Source organism: Amphiura filiformis, chromosome 3, assembly GCF_039555335.1.
Source record: "Amphiura filiformis chromosome 3, Afil_fr2py, whole genome shotgun sequence".
Lineage (NCBI taxonomy): Eukaryota > Metazoa > Echinodermata > Ophiuroidea > Amphilepidida > Amphiuridae > Amphiura > Amphiura filiformis.
In genome coordinates this window covers 45,036,451-45,055,479 of record NC_092630.1, presented here as the reverse complement: position 1 = coordinate 45,055,479, position 19,029 = coordinate 45,036,451, and the positions used below count along the sequence as shown (strand labels likewise).

Sequence of the window (19,029 nt, the reverse complement as noted above, 5' to 3'; positions counted from 1 at the left end):
TTAAAATTTCTGGTGTTGACAGATACTTTTAAACTTCATATTCACACGCATAATTTTTTCAATTTTACAGTACAGAGCGGCTGCTGTGTTTTAGTTTTGTTGCTATTAGCATTGAAGAATGTGCAAATTTATGCAAATTAGGATGTTTTGAAAACAATGAACACCATTTCCTCAGGAAAAAAGGATGAAAATATAGCCTTTTAGCTATAATATGAGACCAAAATCACATACTTGACATAACTTTGATAATTTGATAATTTTGGGCTTGCTTGGGATTGCCCATATGCAGGAAAAGAAAATTGAGAAAAAACTAGTAAATAGAATAATGTTCAACATGTTGGTGTGATTTTGATTTAATGAGAATAAATGAGTTATTTTTCATACATACCTCTGTTTATTTCGTTATACTACATACATCATTATCATTTAGTCATTTCAATGTAGATTTTGCTACTACAGTATTCCTACTAGGTATTGAGAAAACAAAACGAAATACTTAAACAGGTATTTTTACCGCGACGCTATAAAAAAATATCTCATAATAAATACAAATACACAAACATTAGTACTTTCTTTCAATAAATTAATAATTGATAATAAATAATTAACGATATATTTGTTAAATAATATAAAGGATCCTATGATAGCTCATTTAGTTGCGTTTGTTTGCTATGTAGTGTTGCAATACAAATATAACAAAAGTGAAACCTTTTACACTTTTAAACATTCTTTATCGACAAATAAGTGCCGAGAAATTCGGCGTGTTAACACGTGCCCCTTAACACAAAAGAAGTTTACCAGACTGTACATCCTGCCAAAAAAAACCTACACATATAATATTATTGCCCTGTATAAAGATGCATACAATAGTTATATTTGAAATGGGCAAATTGTCATTAGACACAATCATGTTTTACCAAATCGTTAGTCTAAAAGCTGTTACCAAATATTTTGTCTAAATAAAGAATTGATACTCTGGCACACTGGCACTGCTATGACACATCAGATAGGCCGCCCCTCTCTTTATACGTAAAAATTTTTTCTAAACAAAAATAGTATACAGCAAATAATTGATTTAAATTTTCCACACATTCCACGAACTCGCCATTCAAACTATGCCGATAGAAAAACAAGGTTCAACTATGTAGTTTAGTGACTTCCTTGTTTCATTTTCAATATTTACACAAATAGTGGTATACCATTGATTACCTAACCATTTATACAGACTATTATGACGAGCAATGTCTAATAGAAAATTATCAATTTCTTTTCACAGACATTTTTCAGGACTGGTTTATTTATCTGTTCCATCTAATGCACAGTCAATAATATGACTATGGAATAACGAGGTTTCCGTAAACTGTTTTGAACATTTTGTACACGTGTATGACGCTGAACTCTGAATCACTGGCCGAGAGGCTTCTTTCGCATGCTCCTCGGAAGGTTTCGAACCATGAATCACTGGCCGAGAGGCTTCTTTCGCATGCTCCTCGGAAGGTTTCGAACCATGAACCACTGGCCGAGAGGCTTCTTTCGCATGCTTCTCGGAAGGTTTCGAACCATGAACATCTTCTCTGTGCTGTTTTAATAGTTCTTTGCTGATGAACTTTTCGCTGCCGATTTTGCAGTTATACTCTTCATCAGTGGCATGATCCTTGCGGTGAAGCATCAATTCCTGAGGCAATTGAAAAAGTTTAACGCATACCTCACACTTGTAAGGCCAACTATCGGCATGGATGGAAATATGTTGGTTGAGATGGAGAGCAGTCGAAAATCCCACGGAACAGACATTACAAGCAAATGTGTTCTTAGGATCTGTGGTGGATGTGTTTTCTATTTTAGGATATTTAGGGAGCGTGCCTTCACTTTGAGCTACCTCTTTTGTAAGCTCTTAATTTGTGCGTCAAGTTCTGGAAGAGTTGGTGTCGAAACGGGTTGCTGTTGCTTTTGAAGTTGTGAGAAGTTGGATGTTAAGGGCTGTATTTGTGTTGGTCTGGAGGCAGCAACTGTAGATGCATGCCGAGGCGTCGCAAATGAAGATTGAGCAGGCCAGTTTGGGAATGTTCTTTGCTCAAGTTTTCTTTCTACAACGGCAGACCGGGGATTTGTTTCCTTGGTGTCGTTTTCTTTCAACTTTCTCTTCAGATTTGAAATCACTGTTGGACACTTATCTGTGTCAGCTGTGTCCGTTAATGACTGTCTTGCGTTGCTCACTAATGTTGTATCTGGACATTCTACCAATTCTTTGGGCTCTTCTTTTATTTTAACTCCCCTACTATTGGGTTTAGTTTGTTTATTGTCCCCAGTAGACAAGCCAAATGATCTGATTGTTCCTGCTTCCTCATCACTTCTCTGTCGTTTGCCACCAGCCAATTTCTTACTTGATGCAATAACACTTGGCACTTTTACTTTGACATTGTCTGCTGAAGACAATCCAAATGATCTGATCGCGCCTGTTTCCTTATCACTTCTTTGTCGTTTGTCACCAGCCAATTTCCTACTTGATACAATAGCACTTGGCACATCTAGTTTGGCATGAGATGCTATTTTCCCTTTTCCTTTTTCGTCTTCGTCTTGGGTCTTTGGAATGAATGGATTGGGCTTACAAGTACCCATCCATTGATTGTTTCGCACAGCTATTCCCGTGAATGCTGCCTCTTGCTTCAGCTTCTGTCGATATAATGTATCAACGTCGAGAGTTTCTACTGCAGGAGGAGGTCCAGTTCGACACGACGAGACTCTCCATTGTATTTTTGTTTGCGGAACAGTCGTCTCTGACAAGCGCAGTTGCGACGGATCAAACAAACGGACTGAAATGCCAGGAGAGTGGCGGTCTTCAACGTTGGTGTGTGCTTTATTGCTATTGTATTCTGGTGCTGATGAACGGTTTAACACCTTTCCACTTTTACAAAGCTTCTTTGCAGATATGCCGATCTTTTTTGGAGCTCTCAAGTTCGTAGCTGTGTAGGGCTTTTCTACGGTGTAATTGGAGTAGTGTAGTTTTGTCCTGTCTGGTCTTACAAGAATGTTATGAATCAAGCGTTTGTGCCTCCGGGTATTTTTCTTTGTTGTGAATCTCTTTCCGCATTCTGAGCACACAAAGGGTTTACTTTGTATCTCTGCAATGTTCGAATGATCATATTTTGGAATATGAAACTCACTGAATGAGTTACTTCTGCTGTTTTCATTCCTTTGTGTAGCTTCTCTTGAATATTGTATGTCAATTTTCTTTTCTGCAATTGGGACAATAGGTTTCTCTTCAACACTATCAATTTTCTGATGACCCATCATATGCCGGCTCAACCAGGATTTGTATTGGAAAGTTCTTCGGCAAACTGGACATTCAAAACTTTCTTGCAACTTTTCTTGTGAGAAATTAGCTTTAACAGAAAGTTGGCTCTGATTAACGGTCAAGTCAGAAGGTACCTTATCACCCACAGGTTCAACTGTATCAACAGCAGCTGCTTGATAGTTGACACTTTCTTGGTGACTGTTGGCGACTTCACTGCCATAACTTTCCTCTGGTATTAAGGATCTTTCTTCCGCCTCATGTATAGCCGTTTCTAGATAGCTTATCGATCTAGTGCGTATTGTTTCTCTTTTACTAATCTTATAGCCCTTAAATCTCCGCTCTCGTTTTTCATGTGCTCTAATGATATGCATTTTCAATTGAAAAGGTTTTCGGAAATCTCTGCTGCATTGCTGGCACCTGTACCTCTTTCTGTATTTCTTCAAGGGAAACTTATATTTCTTCCCTGACGCTGTGACGTTATCTCTTTTGACTGCTACATTTTGGTCGCCTGTGGTACCTGTTTCGGGAAGATCCACTTTCACAATTGCATCTGAACACAGCGGTTTCTTTTCAACTTTGTCCGTTTTGGGTGGGCTCGTATCTTCCACAGCTTGACCGCGAGGATCTTGCGCTTTCTTTTCTTCTTGAAACTGAAGCTCATTCTTCACGTCTAGGGAGCCAGACAATTCACCCGGACACAACGAGTTCTCTTCAACTTTGACAGTTTTGGGTGCATTCTTATTTTCCTCACTTTGATCACGAGAATCTTGCTCACGAAGATCTTGCTCTTTCTTCTCTTCTTGACACTGAAGCACATTTTTCACGTCTAGGGAGTCGGGCAATTCACCTGGGCACAACTGGTTCTCTTCAATTTTGTCAGTTTTGGATGGGCTCTTATCTTCCATACCTTGATCACGAGGATCTTCCTCATGAACATCTTCCTCTTTCTTTTCTTCTTGAAACTGAAGCTCATTCTTCACGTCTAGAGAATCAGAACATTCACCTGGACACAACGGTTTATCTTCAACTTTGTTCGTTTGGGGTGGGCTCTTATCTTCCACACCTTGATCACGGAGATCTAGCGGTTTCTTTTCTTCTTGAAACTGAAGCTCATTCTTCACGTCTAGAGAATCAGAAAATTCACCTGGACACAACGGTTTATCTTCAACTTTGTTCACTTGGGGTGGGCTCTTATCTTCCACACCTTGATCACGGAGATCTAGCTGTTTCTTTTCTTCTTGACACTGATGCTCATTTTTCACGTTTAGGGAGTCGGGCAATTCCTGACAAACTACATTTGCTGTTTGCTCATTTGCAAGGCACGTTGGTTCCCTTTTCAATTCGATTGAATGGATATCTGGTGGCTTCAAGTCACCAGAGAGATTCTCATCACAAGTGGAAGCTTTGGGCAACGGAATCTCGTGATTTTCATGTAAGCCTGAGTCACCTTTTGTTATTTCTTTTACAAATGTATTAGAACTAGAGCAACCTAACTTGGAAAAATCACTTGGATAATCTTGTTCTTCTTTTAATACAATTGAATTCTTGTCACTATCTTTGCTACATGTTGGTGGTGATGACAACGTGTTGTATTTTGAGGAGTCGGATACCTTCTGTTCACAGCTTACCGTTGTATTACCTTTAACCTCCAATTCGAAAGATTTCGTACTTGAGAGCTGTTGACTATCCGAATGCTGGATTTCAGTTTTTCCAGTTTCTAAAACAGAATAGGTAAACAAAATTTATCCATTAAATGCGAGCTTATACCACTAATATAATAATTTTAAGCGTTCAATGAGTTAGCGACCAAAGTCAAAACAGAAATTTAGCGAAACGATGCACAAAATTATAAAACGAATTGTGGAATAACCTTCACATGATATTTGCTTAAGATTCACATAAGAATAAATTAAGTTTCAGGTCGTACGCAAGAACAAAAGGAAATTTAATAATGTAATGAGTGGATCTGCATACTTACTTTCATCTGCATTTGGTTCGAATTTCGTCCTGAGTTCAGAATCCAAATGAATATCTAAATCCAAATGAACTTTAAGTTTGATCTCTGCAGACAATGGTACAAGCCTAACAACTGGTTCTCGACCCAATCTGTCGACATCCGTGCAATGTGTAGTGGTGGTTATCATTCTCTGAATACTATCAGTCAATCCTGATAATCTGATACAAGCTCCGTGAACAATGTCACTGTTGGAAATGTTTTGCTGGGAGGTTAAAGATATCACTTCATTTCCAGAGTCCGGTTTCTTATCAGAGCATCCTGTAGAACTTTTATCTTTATCTACGCTAACGCCATTTGAATTGCCATCACCATCAGGTAGCACAGAAGCAATATTTGTGGCTTCCTTGTATGACTCTTCAAGTTTGGTGGATGACCTTGCACCATTAGCGGGTGGCCTTTCACCTTTGTACCAGCATAAAAGCTCTTCCCCTTTTGGTATCATCTGGTAATTATACAAGATAAAGTTAATATAAACAAATAAATAAATAAAGTGTACTAGTATATTCGATTGTTAAATTTTGCTAATCGCATTCTATCCCTATTTAATGTAGTATGTGTTTGTTACCAATGTTAGTTTAGTTTTCTGTTGGTGTGGTCCCGGGTATGGTTGTAGAGAGATTGGGTGAGTGGGTTGTTGGGTGTCGGTATGTTGCGCCTTGGTGTGCTTTCTATCAACCGCGGATAATCATCTTTGCGCTATCCTGAAAATGCCTGAAAATCAAATCTACTCATTCTCGCAATTCGACTAGATGAGCGCACAGATATGCGCCTGTGATTTTACCGTCACCAGGAATTGAACCCGGGACCTCTTGCACCAGAATAAAAGAGTTAAAACACCATGCCACGCTGCTCTTACACATACAAGCTGATTACATTTGCTTCACTTTTTATATGTTTTTATATTATATCCTGAACAATTTTGATACTCTACTTGACATGGACTTAGAATATGTCATGGACACAAGTTAAGAAATATGCTGATGTTCTTTTTGCCACATACATATTGCTATTTTCATTATCAATGTGTTATTTCTTCAGGCAACTATGTTCGTCATATTGTCAGGGCATAACACATGCAGCTACAAAATGATGGCCTTATATGGTCATAAATCTTATCTTATCCGCTAATTATGAAAGATTTATTGATAGTCTTGCGGCAGTATTAAAGTGATGCAAACTGTAATTTACGACAAGGCTGGGCTTTAATATGGACTGTATTGAGTGTATTTGCATGAAATTTGCTTTAAAATGTGTCATTTTATGTCTCAGTCTTAATATGAAATGCGATACCTGACCAATATCATGAATATGCACTTGTGAAAATATAATGAATCTGTACACTGATAAGACCTTCTCAACTTTATGCTGGTTAGTGGATTTTTATCTTTTTTTTTTTTGAGTTTTTTGGGCGGGTTATATTTGTTTGTGTGCGATGTGTAGGGATAGGTAGAGTACGGTGTCCCTGGAATTGAGTGTATCTTTGGGTGACTAATTGAGATTATTAACTTCTTCAAACATGCCCTGTGATCTGTTATAGTTTACCATGCAGGCAGCGTGCAAACTTCTTACCCGAAGTGTTTTGTAGAAGATATGTTTATCTTCCTGTACAGCAATCATATTCTGCTCGTCAAAAAATCTGGCACTCTTCACATATCTCATCCAATTGCCTTTCCTTGGATCCGATGCATCGATTGAAAATATCCTCCGACCCTTGGGGCCACGAATCTGAAAATTTACCAATGGCCAGTTCCATGATTTGGGAATAGGTAGCTTAGACTCTAATTAATCATTGATATTGTCCGTAACAGGGATTGTTAAAGGAGTTGAATATGACCACCAAATAATGATTAAACCGAGCAATCACGGGCAGGTTACCTAGGTACATGTAGCTGGACAAAAAGTTACAAAGCATTAAGATGCACAGTGTGCAAAATGGTTTGTGATGTTTAGCATATCGAGGAACACGCAAATTGTAAAGAAGAAATTAACTGGAAGTATGGGGAATGTGAAAAAAAAAATCCCGCATAAATATTAATCCGTCCTGCGACATTAGAAAGACCTCTATGGTGGTTTCAAAAACAAACCAAAAAATTGAACAATATATCAGTTGAACAAATTGAACAATATTTAGGTCCCTAAATGTCGACAAAGATTTAAAAAAAATATCTTGCCTAAATCATAAATATAACTAAGCTTAAGTTGCAATTGCTGATTTCACAATAAACATTAATTAAATAATCAAATTGTACGCAACGTAGTCCAGTCCACTATAAATCCAGTTTCAAGGAAATGGTAGAAAAATGTTCCACATTACAATACTTTTTATTCCAACTTGTCCTTGTGAAAATCCACATCGTCACGCATCAGCAGATTATAATCTACTTCAATTATCATGCAGCCATTTAATATATATTGCCTCATACAATTATGCAGTATTTTATTTCTGGCATGGCAATTTCGGTACTGGTAAATTCTTACCTCCCAAGAATACGTATCATCTTTTACAGCAGACAGCTTTTTCTTTTCGCCTTCAAATGGTCCATATTTCTCGTCTTTATTGATGTCACATTTCGACCACACTCCTAATTCAAATAATTAGAATAAATTCGTGCGAGTTGTTACACACGCTACAAATCAAGACATAACACTACTTTCAAGTAACAATAAATTAAATACAAACAAGTACTAAATACCCCAAAACACCATTTTATTTTTCAAGAGAATTTATCTCTTTTTCCACATACATACAAATAATTACAACTTGATTTTTAATACAAACCTATTTTCATGTGCTCCGCAGAAGACGGTTTGAATTCCAGTTCGGGTGGTACAATCATTGATTTTGGAATCTCCTCCATGTCGATACTTAACCTAAAATTGAATAATTATAAAATATAACAAACGTTACTCAGAAAAAAAAACCTGTTGTTTCAAAGCTCTGACGGTTGCTCCGAAAAGAGCGGTGCATAATTATACAGAATGATCTTTGCCCACTGATGGCCCTAAAAAGAGCTGTTCACAACCCCTTTGTCATTACGCCTAAGTTATAAAAGTTACACAAATATGGCATCTGGTTTTTGAGAGTATCAGTATCCAAATAGAAGCGGAAGAAATGGAAGCGGGGAAGGCGAAGGGGACACCCCTTAAATTTGTCCGTGTTGACGTTCCCCCCCCTAAAAATCCTTATGGAAGAAAAAAATGAAGCAATAAGAGGGTAAAAATTCAAATACCAAAATGAACCTTTAATCACCAAATAAAATATATCAAAATAACTTAATAGCTACAATATGTACAATAACGTTCAACAAGAAGCATAATGTTAAGGGAAAAGACAGGGTCATTTATAATATCTATAAAAATTGATGGTCCAAGTTTGAAAACATTGGTATTTTCGATGAACTCTTATTGCGAATTGCATGAGAATACATTTCAATGAAAAAAACAGGAAATTCTGAAAAAGGGAGCAGATGTGAAACTATCGGATGGCTTAACGTCCCCTCCGAAGGACAAAGTGCTATCATGGTTCATTTACCCAATTCAAATACGTACTATGGGATAGCTGAAATCTGAATTTCATTTTTTATGTGATTTATTCCGACTATTAGTGGTGTGTTGTTCCGGTTTGAATAGATGATTGGAATCTAGACACATTTTGTATATTTATCTTAGATTTATATCTTTTGTTGACCGAACATGTGAACGCATCCAAACACGATCAGCATTTGCACAAATGCTCATACATTATCCTTTTGCTTCGATGCTGAATTAAGAGAATCGTGACTAAAATTACTTAAGATTGCTTAAATCGTAGAGTGGCCGCAAGATAACTAGCTGAAGTTACCACCGCGGTAACAACCTGTGTTACATTAAAGCGTCGTGTGTAAAATTAATTAAATAGGTTGGGTGTAAGAACAAATCACGTACATCGTGATTATTGACCGTTATCTTTATTGGCACTAAAATTGTTTTCTCATCTTGTTTGGAACATATTCAAATTAAACAGATTGCTAAATACCAAATCCCTGAGGGAAGTATGTTTCAAAAATCATTACAATTTAGCTCAAAATACACAGACGTGAGTAGGATATTCAATTTATTGGTGCGATTCTAGATTCAATAGGTCAAGCGGCTCTTTAGTAGTATTCGGCACATACATGTACGTCCTACTGGAATAACACATGTTTCGTTTATACACAGTCACAAAATGTGGTCATATTATTTACATTAGGTCTATTACTGACAATGACGTAACAGTAGACAAAATTGTCAATAAAGATATGTAAATAAATCATTCATTCATTCATAATTCATTATGAAATAATGTTGTCATATTTGTAAGCAAAGTCACCTGGTTGTCTGTTTACATTAATTACTTCTTCAGCCACATGGTATAGAAATCAAACGCGTGACGGCTGATGTAAAATCATGAAGAGGTCAATTCCCTGGGTCAACTGCGATATTTCCGTTTCCGATGCAAAATAAGTGCAGCGAGTGATATACCAATATCGGTCAATCATTTCAACTTTTTAAATGTATACTGAATATTGGTATGACAGTAAAAAGGAACGTACGTACAAATAAAATTTGGTCCTTAAATTAAATTAAATTAAATAATAATGTAAAACTGCACTTTTTTTTCAGTTAACGCAACTTTGGTTTGCTACTATTATTTATCAAAATGCAAAAAGTTTCCAAACATTAATATTTATCGGAAGGAAATATTCCGATTTGAGTATGGGATGGGCGACGGACAGGGCGACGGACAGTTCAAGGGCCAAATGGCCAAAATGCTGGTCAGATAAATAGAGCAACGGAAGCAACCAGGAAGTATTAAACACATGGTGTGGCCTTGAAGGAGCAAGTATTTTACACTTCATGACACGTTGTCACGACAAACATTGTTATTGATCCAAAATTAATCTTTCAAATAATCACTGCCAAAGTCTCTTATAAGACACGCGACAGTAAACATTTTAAAAGCCTTCAATTTCCAGGACAAGATCAAGGATTAAAACGGAGTGCACTGCAAAACAGAAATCCTTCACATGGCTGTGCAGGAGACATCGTCACATCGCCTAATCTCGTAAAAGCTGCATGAATTTCTTTTCCTTCTCCCCTTCTCATTTCTTTCTCTTATTATTTCTGGTCTTTCTGTTTCATCCCCTCTTCTGCTGCTTCTTTGCTTATATTTCTGCTCCTGCTTTTTTCCGATCCTTCTTCTTCTGTTCCCCCTCTTCCTCTTTTTTTCTGCGTCTACTTGTTCTTTCCCTCTGTTCCTTCATCTTCACCAACGTCGTCGTCGCTTCCATTGTAGGCAACTGCAACATTTTTATAAACATCTGTCAAGCTTCGTTGTCCTTCATTAACCTCTTAGTATAAGCATTCTGCTTGCCACCACTTGCGTATTCGCGTTTTCCGATAAGCATTCAAAGTACAATAATGCTCGATGTCATAGAAAGCTTAAAACTGGCGTAATGACAAGGGGCTATTTCATTTGAAAGTCACGCCCCCGTAAGGAAGAATTTGACATTCAAACCAAATTCAACAGTTTTAGTCATTGCAGATCCAGCCAAAGTGGAAAAGGTGTTGCATTTTAAAATTTAAGACAAAATTTCGTAAATTGGGGTCAAATTGTGTAAAGTAGTGTTTATTTCATAGTAAAAGTTGCCGGTGTCATTTGAGAATAATTATAACCATGATAACTGCACTCTCTTTAGACCTTGGAAGTGCGCTTCTTAGCAAATCCATCTTGGTATTACAGAGGTAATACATGTAGTAGCAATTTATATGGAACATTGGCCGCAGTAATCGACCTTTCACGCTTTTTTTCTTTATTTCCTTTTATTCCTCTTTTATTTCCTTTTATTCCAGTTCAAGTCAAGTTGACTATCATTTAAGTGGAATGAAACCATACAGCATTCATAAAAAATCCATACCTGTGCTGTTCATTGTTTTTATTTCATGTGATTTATTACTATGAAAGTCATAATTCAACAAGTACGATTCGCTTTAGTTAGATTTGTCATCTTCATGTAATTTGATGCCTTCATGTAATTTGATGCATCAACGCATGAAGACAATAGGCATATTATCAATGAAGGTGCATTATTATCAATTTAATTTCCATGATATAATGGGCTATTCCAGAAAAAAAATGCACACCCCCTATAGAGGAGTTTGGATATCCGGACTTTTTGTCCAGTCGTGACTGTTGGAAAGCCAGACTTTTAAAGTGCCCAACGGCAAAAAAAATCCGACAGAAAAATAGTTCAAAATCAAAAATCCTCAATTTATGAGCTCATTTTCAACATTTCCGTGATTTTTCCTTCATGTTATTGGATTTCCAAGCTTTTTCCAGTAATATTGGCAACTGGAATTCCAGTCATTTTCAGAAAGCAGACCTGGAAATCCGGACATTTCTTTGATTGAAAATTTACTCCTCTATAGGGGGTGTGCACCTATTTTCTGGAATAGCCCAATATAGGATTTCAGTATAAATGGCAACTTAAATACATGAGAATATTTTTTTTAATTTTTAAATGAAATCTCCGGCAAACACAACATTATGCCTTATAATGTTAAAATAATTATAAAAACGAATAAAAACATTCGTCTCTCAACGTGCGATATTCAAAATTCCCGGGCTCCGAAATTGTCTGGTGCAATGGCGTTCCAGTAACACAATGAAGGCTGGCGACAATTGAGCACAAATAACCATGGCGTCATTGCCCTAGACAGTCGGAGACCGGGAATTTTGAATATCGCGTGTTGAGCGGCGGCTGTTTATTATTCGTTTTTTTATGATAAATATGAGTTTGTTTTCAATAAAATCATGTAATTCGTGCTTGATAATTAACTAACATAATTTATATACAAGGCATAATGTTGTGATTGCCGGAGACTTCCTTTAAATTATCAATCCGATTCGTACTTTCAACTGATGCACACAAAAGCAATTTTGAAACCTTATAAATAGAGAAAGTCCATACAATTGTCGTTATCATTGTTTATAGTCATACTGTCAGTTCATGTACCAAAAACAGCAACCGCCCTTTAAATGAGATAGTACTAGTGGACCTACTTTACATAGGAGCAGCAGAAGGCGGAACTGATATTTTCTGAATACATCAACTAACTTCAGAGCATATATTGAACAAAACAGAACAAGGAAGTAAAACTATCGTGTCATTGTTCCGATGGGCAATTTTTATAATATAATAGCTTATAATCACAATAATCTAGATGGAAATTTGAGAAACAAAACTGAAAACAAACAACAATGAAAAATAACAAGATTTTAGGAAGAAACAATCGAAGAAGAAAAATACACTTTAAGTACATGTATTAAAGGTACATTTTCATTATTATTATTATTATTATTATTACTATTACTATTATTTTCACTGTTATAATTATTGTACGTGTATAAAATCACTATATTGTTGTTGTTTTGTAAATGCCAACACGATATCTAACAGGATTGCAATAGGCCCTATTCCTCCTTTAAAAATCCTATAACTATTTAAATACTTTTATCATACTTTCCAAATAGAATGATCATAAAAGAGTCCAAGAAAACAGTCAGATATGTTTTCACGGAAGGAATCGTTGGAAATTGATTGGAAATTACAATAAACGATCCCAACTTGATAAAAGATTTGATCCCAGAGACTCCACTCTTTTCCTACAACCCGCGCGGTCGCACATGTTTCACTTTCAAACTGAATCAAGTAGAAATTTCATAAAAAGAAATATCAGTCCGTACTATAACGACGTATCAAGTCAAGTCAGTATTGTTTTAAATTTCATAGAATTATTTACATTACAAAATAACAAATAATCATAAGATACCATATTGCAATAGCGCCTTTAGTACGTGCAATAAATCATGTAATTGTACAAACACAAAATGACCTTGAAATAATTCAGATACACGTAGCGTTATAAACAAGAAATTATCCAACGATGAAAACTTTATCATATCTTTAAAGCGTATTAAAATAAAAATTACAATGTCAAACACGGTACCAGATATTCACTAAGCTTCCTTAAAGACTCCTCTGACATGTTATATTAATTACAGTTTAATTAAAATTCAACGTTACCACTCTTGTTAACTTTGCGAGCACCGAGATCCACACCCATTGTTGTTGGTTTAACTGCGGCACTGTTTCCTATGTATTCAGTCTATGTACATGTAAATGCGCTATTGAATAAAACGCCATTCGTGTGTACAAAAGCAGCGTATTTCAATATACAACAACACAACGAGGTCATCGCATTATTTTAAAGGCAGATCATACCTTCTCAAAACGCCGTATAGATAAGCCCGTTAAACGAGTTGTCGTTTGGTAATCTCAAGCACAGTTTTACCGCTCAAATAATGTGTTCCACACTTGGCGGAATTCAAGATGGCGAGAATTTATCACGATACAAAAGAGGCTCTGTGCGGTAGAGCTGCGCGCGCAGTGTGGTGAATGTATGCTTGAATAGTGTAGCCTTATCAAGGTTCATACTTCACGGTCGGCTGTGTTGCAGATTATCAAAGAGGTTTAAAATCCGCCTAAATGAGCAAGTTCTGGAATCTACCTTGGTTTATTAGATTAATATTAATTGTTGTACTTACAAAATATCGTTACATTAAATGCTAGTATTATGAAATTTAAAGGGAAAACATACTGTACTGAGAAAAACGTCTTTACTGGTTAAAACAGTTTACAAGAACAGTACCCATATCGACAAAAATGATCTGGGACAAAAAAAAAAGAGACGTATTTTACCTTGGGAATTGCCGTTGAGGTATTGATAATCAGAAGTACATGCATATATCCCGAGGCATTTATCTGTACTGTCCTTGTATATTAAACGGCAAGGTTTTATTTAATATGATTGATCAATATAACCATTAGGACTGTGGCAGAATCCTAACACCAGGCTATGAATCTTTACGCAAATATTATTTCAGGAGTTCTGTTCGTACGGGCACGGGGTTCTCAAATCATTTTATTTCAATTTATTTTGTATAAAGCAGCCGCTGCAGTCAGGACATTTCGTCACACTGGATTTCACAATTTGTTTTGAAATGATCGTTTAATATTGATATTATATCAGCGTGCATTGTGCGTGCATTGACTTCAAATATGCATAGTGAAATGAAAAACAAATGTTGTATCGAACCAAGCAGGGATCGAACTCACTCCACTTGAAAATAATATATAATGGATTGCGAATAATTTACTTTGGACAAAGTAAAACTGTTTTAATCCTGTTGTTAATAATAATATGAAATTATTTGGGGCATTTGATGCCCGGATTTGATGTTTGCTGTTAAATATAAACTAATAATAGTTAATAATAAATTTAATAGTAGTCAGTAAGTATTCTATAGACAAATTAATATGAGTAGCATGATAATTGTGACAGATTTTTAAATGGACATTATTCATGTTTATTTATTTAATATTACCTTATTTAATGTTTATATCACGTACAATGGGTTTTTCACCTGAGGACTTATATAATTAATGTCTCAGTAATTGTTCATTTATCCCTTCTAAATGATAATTTTGTCAGTCCTCGAGTTTGTCAAGATTGTATAGTTCGAAGCATAGACTGCGTTATCCTGTAATGTTACAAATCTAATGCAGTGAAATTGCCAAAAAAATCCATTAAGTTAAGTGGATTAATTTACGAAAAAGCAACTCAATTTACCTGGATATATGTGATTAATAATGTAGGATACTGAATACACTAAAAGCAATGATATGCAAAATAGAAGCAATTGAATATGTGTGCAAAACAGGGATTGAATTGAGTAAACTGCTCTCCGTTGCCAATTGTAAACTGCTCTCCGTTGCGGCCATTGTTTACTTCTGTTGTTACTAATAATCAATAATCATGCGATATTTATGTATATCTAAAATTAAAAAAACTATTAAAATATGTACCTGTGCGAAAAGGAATTTTAATTGCGTTCACTCTGACTCCCGGGTACTAGGTTAACTGTATATACACAGCTTATAATTTTAAATATAATTATATTTTAATGATGTCAATAATATAATAATTTAATGTCAGATATATCATGTGTACACATAATGCAATGTCAGATCTTTAAATGGACATTTGTTAATTTAATTCTTTTTATTTAATATTTACTTTTTAATTGTTTACTGTTTTATCACGTATAATGGCTTTTCAAACGTACAACTTGTTAAATTACAAATTGCTAGTACAATATTTTCTTCATGTTTCACTATTTTTCAATTTATTCTCAGCTAACATGCATGGCTAACGGATAATTTTGGGTTCGTATAGGTCAGGAATAATAGTTCCTAAGGTATATATCCTGTAATGTAAATCTACGATGAATAATGAAAAATTAGGCAAAAAATGAAGAAAACAGCAGTATTGACAAAGTTGAAGCCACATTCAAATACATGTAGCTAATTTCTCTACTTGAGAAATTACAGATTCGTGTAAAATGTCTTCTATTGTCTTTAATACACGACTTTCAGCTTGCCAAAACCTGAATTTTGATGATTTTTACGATCCTCCGATGAGCAAATCACTGATGGGCCATTGAGTGGAGTTACGTAAAAGCACATATCCTGGAAAAGCAACTTCCATTTATCTTGTAGATCACCATAATATTATATAATCAATAATGTATAGTACTGTATACACTAGAATCAATGATGCGTAAAATAGGATACAATTGAATCTTTATGAGTTCAATGTATATTTTCATGGGTTGAACTCTGGGCTGCTCCATTCAACGAGGCTTTGCCGAGCGTTGAATGGAACAGTTCATATTTCACCAAATGAATATATTCTTTCCATTGAGCGAATAAAAACATTCAATATTTGTTTTATAACTCATACATAAATTCCTTATCTTCCATTGAATCATCATCATAAATCATCAGGAAAAAATCATTTTAAAAATCTCTCAATTATATTTAGCATGTTTAGTTCAGAAGCAACGCGTTTGTCAGTGTTGCCATGGTAGCTACGCGTGAGTGCAATGGAAAATAGATTATTGCACTCGCGCGGACCGCGGACCCTGGAGTACAATAGTATTTTTGCTAAAAATATCAAAAACAATTAATAGTGATTGGCCAATCAAATTACAAGAATCTTTGTATAAGTTATATAAAAAAAAACAATTGACTATATGAGCAAAACATGAATCGAATTCTGTTCACAATGCGTACGCAATTATGAAAGTGCTCTCTGTTGCTGGCAATATTTAATGTTATTAATAATGATCAATAATCGTGTGAACGCAATTATATATAATAAAAAACGTTTGAAATATGTACCTGCGCGCAAGGGTATCCTGTATTCACATTGAACATGCTGAATCCCGAGCGGCATATACACAGCTTAATATTGTTAACATACATATTTAATGATGCTAATGCAGAATATAAAATTACGCTTGTCTATTAATAATACGTTTAAAGTAATTGATCTCTGTGGCTAGAAAATAATTTAATTTAACAAATCGTGCATATATAATTTTGAAACAGATCTTTAAATCGACAGGAATATGTTAATGTTTGTTTCTTTTACATCATGTTTATTTAATATCTACTTTGTTTGCTGCTTTATCACGCATGTCACGTATGATGGCTTTTTCAACTGAGAATTTGGAAGTTACAAATTACAACTGCAATAATGTCTATACATGTTTCAGTCATTTCAATTTATCCCCCGCTAAACATGCGGAAGGATAATTCATTTGTCAGTATTGTAATGTTCGAAGCGAAAAATTTCCATTAAGTGGAGTTACAAAAAACAGTTATATTTTACATTGATGTAGATTTATAAATCAAATACGTAATCAATAATACAAAGTACTGTTTGCACTCAAAGCAATGATATGTAAAATCGAAACAATTGAAGTGCATGTGCAAAACAGAAATCGAATTGCGTTCACACTGAAACTGCTCTCTGTTGCTTAGTATAATTGTTAACATACATATTTAATGATGTTAATACAGAGTATAAAATTACGCTCGTCTATTATAATACGTTTTAAGGAGTTGATCTCTGTGGCTAGAAAACAGTTTAATCGTGCAAAAACATAATTTTCAACAGATCTTTCAATGGATATGAATCTGTTGAGGTTTGTTTCCCGGAGTGCAATAGTCTTTTTGCTAAAAATATCAAAAACAATTAGTAATTGTCCAATCAAATTACAAGAATCTTTGTATAAATTATATTTAAAAACAAACCAGTTGACTATACATGAGCAAAACATGCATCGAATTGCGTTCAACTGAACGCTATTAACTGCTCTCTATTGCTGGCAATTTACTGTTACTAGTAATGATCAATAATTGTGTGAACGCAATTATGTATAATAAAAACCTGAGACAAGAATACTAAAACTGTTTGAAATATGTACCTGTGTCAAATGTTGTACCTTGTGTTCATTTAACATGATGACTCCCGAGCGGCATATACACAGCTAATATTGTTAACATACATATTTAATGATGCTAATGCAGAATATAAAATTACGCTTGTCTATTAATAATACGTTTAAAGTAATTGATCTCTGTGGCTAGAAAATAGTTTAGTTTAACATATCGTGCATACATAAATTTGCAACAGATCTTTAAATGGACTGGAATATGTCAATGTTTGTTTCTTTTACATCATGTTTATTTAATATCTTCTTTGTTTACTGTTTTTATCACGTATGATGGCTTTTTCAACTGCGAATTTTTAGATTACACATTACAATTCACAATTTCTAACAAGTTTTAATAATTATCCATAATAATTATGCATAGTATTTTTGTGGGATCTGATAACACATCAGACACCCAAATGCATTCTGAATACGAGGAATGTCCTTCTGGTATCACAATTTTGAGTTTTTGAAATTGGGAAGTTACAAATTACAACTGCAATAATGCCTACATGTTTCAGTAATTTCAATTTATCCCCAGCTAAACATGCGGAAGGATAATTGTGTCTTTTGTCAGGATTGTAAAGTTCGAAAAAAAAAATGGAGTTACAAAAAAGTAGTTACATTTACATTGATATGTAGATTTATAGATCAAAATAATATGATACGTAATCAATAATAGAAAGTACTGTTTGAACTAAAAGCAATGATATGTAAATAGAAACAATTGAGGTGCATGTGCAAAACAGAAATCGAATTGCGTTCACACTGTAAACTGCTCTCTGTTGCTTAGTATTGTTAACATACATATTTAATGATGTTAAGGGATGGGGTATGAACGTTTGGACAGTATTTATTGTGGGACATTAGAGCACATCAGTCATATCGAATTGCATTCTGAATACGAAGAATGTCCTTCTGATATCAAATAATTTTGATTTTTTGAAATTCGCAATGTAATACACATTTTATGGCAAATGGTTAAAAATTGATATTTTTGATATTTAACAGTACTCGAAGTAAACTTTATAAATCTGATGATTTATACTTAAAGTGTATGTAGGTGGGATGAAAAGCCGACGATCAATTGAAAATGTTGACCTTTCGTATTGAAGATATGGATTGATTTTGTTTCCCAAAACACCAAAAAAAAATTAGATGTTTTGGGGGAAAAAATCCATATCTTCAATATGAAAGGTCAACATTTTCAATTGATCGTCGGCTTTTCCTTCCAGCTACATACACTTTAAGAATATATCATTAGATTTATAAAATAGTTTTAATATATCTTAATAG

At 34.9% G+C, this 19,029-nt stretch overlaps 1 protein-coding gene across 2 annotated transcripts; it reads right to left on the bottom strand.

The window, feature by feature from the left end:
• Positions 1-323: 323 nt before the first annotated feature.
• Positions 324-13,759, bottom strand: LOC140148587 (uncharacterized). 2 transcript variants are annotated; one of them, XM_072170594.1, is made up of 6 exons: positions 13,415-13,759; positions 8,089-8,180; positions 7,788-7,891; positions 6,879-7,034; positions 5,271-5,751; positions 324-5,009 (listed from the first exon to the last, which is right to left on the bottom strand). In XM_072170594.1, the coding sequence occupies exons 2-6, from the start codon at positions 8,165-8,167 to the stop codon at positions 1,873-1,875; spliced, it is 3,957 nt and encodes a 1,318-aa protein (XP_072026695.1). In that variant the 5' UTR covers positions 8,168-8,180; positions 13,415-13,759; the 3' UTR covers positions 324-1,872. The 2 variants fall into 2 exon arrangements, with proteins under 2 accessions (XP_072026695.1, XP_072026694.1); XM_072170593.1 differs by having other exon boundaries at positions 13,613-13,759.
• Positions 13,760-19,029: the final 5,270 nt, after the last annotated feature.